This window comes from Aegilops tauschii, chromosome 3, assembly GCF_002575655.3.
Source record: "Aegilops tauschii subsp. strangulata cultivar AL8/78 chromosome 3, Aet v6.0, whole genome shotgun sequence".
In the NCBI taxonomy this organism is placed as follows: domain Eukaryota; kingdom Viridiplantae; phylum Streptophyta; class Magnoliopsida; order Poales; family Poaceae; genus Aegilops; species Aegilops tauschii.
Genome location: NC_053037.3, coordinates 372,165,892 through 372,172,172, shown reverse-complemented (window position 1 = coordinate 372,172,172; position 6,281 = coordinate 372,165,892). Strand labels below are relative to the sequence as shown.

At 54.6% G+C, this 6,281-nt stretch overlaps 1 protein-coding gene across 1 annotated transcript; it reads right to left on the bottom strand.

Annotated features, from left to right (window-relative positions):
• Nucleotides 1–2,860: 2,860 nt before the first annotated feature.
• LOC141042958 (uncharacterized) lies at nucleotides 2,861–5,787 on the bottom strand. Its single transcript, XM_073511870.1, has 3 exons — nucleotides 4,853–5,787; nucleotides 3,022–4,340; nucleotides 2,861–2,904 (listed from the first exon to the last, which is right to left on the bottom strand). The coding sequence occupies exons 1-3, from the start codon at nucleotides 5,785–5,787 to the stop codon at nucleotides 2,861–2,863; spliced, it is 2,298 nt and encodes a 765-aa protein (XP_073367971.1).
• Between the last annotated feature and the right edge of the window lie 494 nt (nucleotides 5,788–6,281).

Sequence of the window (6,281 nt, the reverse complement as noted above, 5' to 3'; positions counted from 1 at the left end):
CGCTGGCCACCCAGTCCGCCGAGCCCAAACCAGCCGCCGTCCCTCCCTTCCGCCGCCGAGCACTGCCGCTCTCCCCTCCCCTCCCCTTCCCCTCCTTCTCTCCATGGCGGAACGCTTCCCCGGCGACGCCGCGGCGGCCAACGGCTTCGGCCGCCGCTCTCTCCAGGAGTGCGAATCGTGGCTGCTCTTCGAGGTGAACATCCCGGCGCCGCCGGACATGCGCGCCGGGCCGACGGGTTGGAAGCTCAGCAACGGCGGCGTCCCCACCCCCCTCCCCCCGTGCCCGACGTCGACGTGCGCCCTGGTTTCTTCGCCGCCGAGGTCGACCACGTGTGTGCGTCCTTGTCGGAGGAGCAGCGCGCCCTGCCCCAATACGCCACCGACAACAACGCCGCATGGGCGGACTACTTCAAGCGGCGGCAGGCGCAGCGGCTGGAGTCCACGAACGGGGCGCCGGTGGTCGGCGGCCTGAAGAACAGCGACGGGCGCCACCTCTGGTGGGGCGTCCCCGGCCGAACCCTGCACGAGGTGATAGCGCACCTCGAGGGCGGCAACAACCCGCCCCTGCCGTACCCCGCCGCGCCGACGGCCGTGCCGGCCCCTCGCCGGAGCGCCGGGCCGTGGGTGCCCAGGAGGTTCAGCGGCTCCTCCTCCTCCTCCCACTCTTCATCCTCCTCCCGCTCCTCCTCCCACTCTTCCGGCTCGCGGCGCTCCTCGGCGTCAAGGCAGAGCCCGTCGCGGAGACACCACTCGGCCGGCGCACCCGCAGCGTCGGCAACGTCATCAACGAGGGCGGCCGGCATGCCTCCTCCTCGGCTCCTCCGCGTTTCGTCAAGCCGAAGACGGAGTTGGGGCTCGCCGCCGTCAAGCCGGAGCCGGACCTCCCCGCCGTCAAGGAGGAGGCGCTCGACGATGACGCGGCCCTCAAATGGGCGCACGACGATTGGCTGCAGACGGAGAGGGAGCGCCAGTGCGCCACCTTAGCGCAATTCGCAGCTCGTCGCCGTGGCCGGGACGAGGGGGGCATCGTCGTCCTCGACGAGAGCGACGACGACGACGACGCGCCGCCACTGCCGGTCCGCCATGGAGACGCCGGGCAGACGTCCAGCAGGGGCGGCCGCGTCATCAAGAAGGAGAAGACCGACGACGACGACGAGGACGGCGGCGACGTCGGCGACTTCGCCTCGCTGATCGACTTCTTCGCCCAGTATATGCCTTTTTTTAAAATAATTTATGTAAAACACCGAACATGTTGAATATTAATGCGAAGTTTGCTGAATTTTAGCCGAACTCTGCCGAATTCATATATTTTAAAATAAAAAAAAGCGTCTGGGGCGAGCGGCTGCGAACCCGCTCGCCCCCGCGCCGATTTTAGCGCCGGCTCGCCCTAGGGGGCGCGTAAAATCACCGCCTGGGGGCCAACGGCTGGAGATGCTCTAAGCGTGGAAAGAGAAAGAGAAGTGATGCACTGTAGTGTAGAGGCAATGTCACGACAGGCAGGGATCGAGCGCGCCCATGGCCGCCCGCATGCATGCATGCATGCACACACTAGAGACATCTGCTCCTTAGATGATATGATAAATTTATTAGCAGCTGGGCTGGGGGAGGAGGAACAGAACAGAAGAGAACATCTGCCCTTTACCGGGGATATGCTCGCCGGTAGAAAAGATAATGAAATAAAATCCGAAGGAAAACAAAAACAAATGCACTGTCCCTGTAACAAATGCAACACTACCCCTACACGTATGGTACAGGTGGTGGCCTGGCCTGGTGGGTGGTTGCTAGCTAATACTGTAGTAGCGCACGCAGAACAACCAGTTGCATGCCTACTTGCTTTTTTTAGGGGTAAACGCAACTTTATTTAAATAAAATATGGTTTGGGACCTCGTCCGCTACAACATGTAGAATGCAGTCCGGAGGAAAGTTAAGAAAATAAACCGAATTCTTGTTGCTAATACCCTCTTTAGCTAGCCCATGCGCCGCTCTATTCGCCGAGCGTCGAACCCAAGTAACTTTGAACTCCTGCCTAGTCCTCAGCAACTCCTTCGTCTCTTCCACGAGCTGACCCATAGTCGACAGGTTTCTGGATTCCTCATTTAGCATGGTCACCACCTCCTGACAGTCCAGCTCGACATGAAGACGCTGAATGTTCAGATTGAGCGCCAGTTGCACGACGCTTCTTGTCGCGAGCATCTCAGCGAGTTGGGGGTTTACAGTACCGGGGAAGAAGACCGAAGCTCCTCCTCTATAAGCACCATGGTGATCCCTCAGGACCACGCCACCCCCTCCTCCATCCCGCGTCTTGGATGTTGCTCCATCCGCGGCCTTGACCCAACCCAGCTTAGGTGGCATCCACCTCTCTTCTCTCCTTGGTTCTCTGGTCATCGGCTCCCTCAAGTTCACAAGCCGCCATTCATGGATATGCACATGCACTCTCTCTGCCAGTTCCCTAGCATCCTGGATCCTCTTTCCATCTCTGGTTTCATTCCTCGCACACCACAGGCCATATAATGCATGAATCATCGTCTCCCGCTCCTCTGCGCCAGCCTCTGCGAACCACGTCTTGAGCCAAGCGACGAGGCCTTGCAGCGAACCATCCATTGCTGGTGGCAGCACTACAAGTTCCCCCTTCTCTTCGCACAAAGATTTCCAGAATAACATAGAGTGGGGGCATGCCCAAAAGCGATGATAGGTTGTTTCTTCTCGTCCGCAAGTGCAGCAAAACACTCCAGGCTTGATCCGACGACGGTGCAGTTCCGACCCGACAGCAAGACCATTTTTTAACAAACGCCATGCGTGAATTTTTGCCTTGCCCGGTGCGTTGGTCTCCCAGAGTGCCAGCCACGCCTTGTGCTCCCTGCTAGGCATCGAGGAGCTCGGCTGTCCGGTCCTCGCGCCCTTCAGCTGCATACAGAGATGATAAGCGGATTTGACCGACAATTGTCCGCTCCTGGTGTAGTTCCACGCTAAGAAGTCCGGCCTGTTTTGTCCTCCCACCAGAATCTGCTTAATGTCCTCTACATTGCCGGGCGCTCATATCCCATGCATTCCCTGCTTCATCCAAGAGGTGCCTCACATGTGTTATCCCCGGCACATATTGCTGCCCCAGAGGTTGTAGGCTGCCCTGGCACGGTATCCAATTGTCATGATGAATCTTAACAGAGGTGCCATCCCCAATTCTCCAAACGCTCCCTGCTCTCAAGAGCTCTCGACCATGAATGATACTCTCAAATGTGAAGGAGCCTTCATTGGGGCACGTGGCGTTCATGATCGACCCCTCAGGAAAGTACCTGGCTTTGAGCACCCGAGCACACAAGGAAGATGGAAGCTGTAGGACACGCCAAGCCTGTTTTGCCAGTAGAGCTTGGTTGAATGCCTCCGGATCCCGAAAGCCCATTCCACCCTCCCTCTTGGCCTTGCACATTTTAGTCCACGCCAACCAGTGCACCTTCCGCTCCCCATTCGCTTCTCCCCACCAGAAGTTTGACGAGATTGAAGTCAGATTCCGGCACATTTTCTTGGTGAGTTGGAAGCAGCTCATGGTGAGGGTTGGTGCCTTGGACAAGCCCTGTCCCTTCCATCCTGAAACTTTCCCAGCTGAGCTCTCTTTCACATATTTGAATGTTCCATCCTTTGATCTACCAACCAGTGTCGGTAGACCTAAATACCTTTCATTTAGAGCTTCAGTATTGATTCCAATAATACTAAGGAGTTCGGCTTTCCTCGCCTCTCCACATCCTTTCCCAAAAAACACCGAAGATTTCTGTAAGTTTACTTTCTGTCCTGAGGCCTCCTCATAGACCTTTAAAATATCTCTTAGCGCTTCAAAGTTCCCGCGGTTTCCTTCCAGAAATACAATGCTGTCATCTGCAAAGAGAAGATGAGTGATATGGGGGCCAGTGCCCCCAAACGACACACCTCTCAGATTGTTATCCTGTTGTGCAGCCCTCAGCAGAGTAGAGAAACCCTCTACACAAAATAGGAATAGATATGGAGAGAGCGGGTCACCCTGTCTTAAGACCCTGGATGGAAGAAAACATCTCGAGAAACCACCATTCAGTTTGACAGAGAACCTTGCTGAAGTCACACACCTCATAATCATCTGAATCCACACGTGGTTGAAGCCCAATCTGGCAAGCACCTGTTCAAGAAAGATCCACTCCACCCGGTCATACGCCTTCATCATATCCAGCTTCACTGCACACAACGGTGTCTTCCTCTTTCTCATTCTAATGGCATGAGTGCACTCATAGGCCACCAGAACGTTGTTTGTCATCAGATGCCCCGACACAAAAGCACTCTGCTCCTTAGAGATTAATACTGGAAGAATCACCTTGAGCCTGTTTGCAAGCACCTTAGTAGTCATTTTGAATAAAACATTACATAGGCTAATCGGCCTAAACTGAGAGAGCAACTCCGGTGCGTTTATTTTCGGGATCATCACAATAATCGTGTTGTTGAAACGCTCCGGCGTAGACTCCCCGGACAAGAAGCCTCTAACCGCCGCACATACATCTGCTTTTAACAAAGACCAGTGTCTTTGATAAAACAGGGCCGGCAAACCGTCTGGTCTCGGTGCTTTCGTCGGTCCTATTTGGAACAGGGCCTGTTCGATCTCCTCGTCCGTAATAGGTGCTACCAATTTGTCATTCATCTCCTCTGAGATCGCCGGGACAAAGTGTCCTAGGAGCCCCTCCGCATTGACCGATCCCTCAGACGTGAAAAGATTCTCATAAAAGTTGCTGCCAACTCTCTCATTCCCTCATCATCCACACACCGCGTTCCGTTCTCGCGAGCCAGGGCCTTAACCGTATTCTTCCTCTTTCTATGTGAGGCACGGTTCTGAAAATACTGCATGTTGCGGTCCCCTGCTTTGAGCCAATCAACGCGTGATCGCTGTCTTTGCATAACCTCTTCTCTTTCATAAACTTCCTTGAGCTGGCTCTCGATGTCTCTTACCTCGGCGGTTAATCCAGTGATCACCGCCCTTTCTTTGGCATCGAGAAGTTGTTTTTTAAGCCTTTGAATCTGTTTGCGAACCGAGCCAAACACTACTCGGCCCCACCTCTGCATCTCTTTCGTTATCTCGTGAAGCCGGCCGCACACAACCCCGGGCGACTTGTGTTGCCCCTGGACTTGTCCCCAAATCCGCTGAAACATCGCCTCGTAATCATCATGCCTCAGCCACATCTCCTCAAACCTAAAGGGGCGGTCCCCTCTAGGTTTCTCGGTCACCAAGTCCCGCACCCGCACCACCAACGCCATGTGGTCGGACTCCTCTGTAACAATATTTTCTACCTCCGTTCCCGGGAACAGACCCGTGAAGTCACATGTGCACGTTGCTCTATCAAGCCGCACTTGAATATTGTCACCATTCTCTTGTCTGTTATCCCATGTGTATTGATATCCCGAGAATCCCAAATCAGCCAAACCGCAGTCGGATAGGCACTCGTTGAATGCTTGCATTTGAGAGAAGTTCCTCGGGTTGCCACCAAGTTGTTCCGATCTAAAAAGAATTTCATTAAAGTCTCCAACATCTTGAGATTTAAGATATCGGATAGCCTCCCAAGTTTTCTTTCTCAAATCAGTCCTGGGCTCCCCGTAGATTCCAGTGAATCTCCAGGTGTGCCCATCCGCACAAATCTCAGCATCAATGTAATACTGGCACCATGGCCTCACCGTCACCTGTATGTGATCTCTCCACCATAGCGCAAGCCCACCGCTTTTTCCATTACAATCCACTGCCAGTCCATTGCGGAAACCCAACCTCCACTTAAGTTTCTCCATAGCTCTAGCATTCTTCTTCGTTTCCGACAAAAAAACCACCGCTGGGTTGTAAGACCGTATCAAGTCTCGTAGTTCGCCCACTGTCGAGTCCAACCCCAGTCCAGGCCGTTCCAGGCCAAGCAATTCATTGATCCCGGCGGCCCAGCCCAACAGGGTCCGCCGATGCATTGTTCTCTTCGATGCGCTCAAACACTGAGGAAGTCTTCTGCCTCGTATCGCGAATGAACGTATCATGGTTCACTTGCCTGTCATGATCACCTTTTGCAACCCAAACTTGCTTGGGGGGGGTCTCTTCTTACCTGATTCTTTTTCACGGTATTCCTGTTGGGTGCCCACCTCTTTCCCATCCTGATACCTCGGCCTCCTGACGTACCTGCCCTTAGTCCGCCCAAAACCGCGCGAAGATTCTCCGTATAAATCCCTCCGGCCAGCACGGTCAGTCCAAGCGTCATTGTATGATGCTGTGGCGGCCTTCGTCCGCCCCACGATCTGCA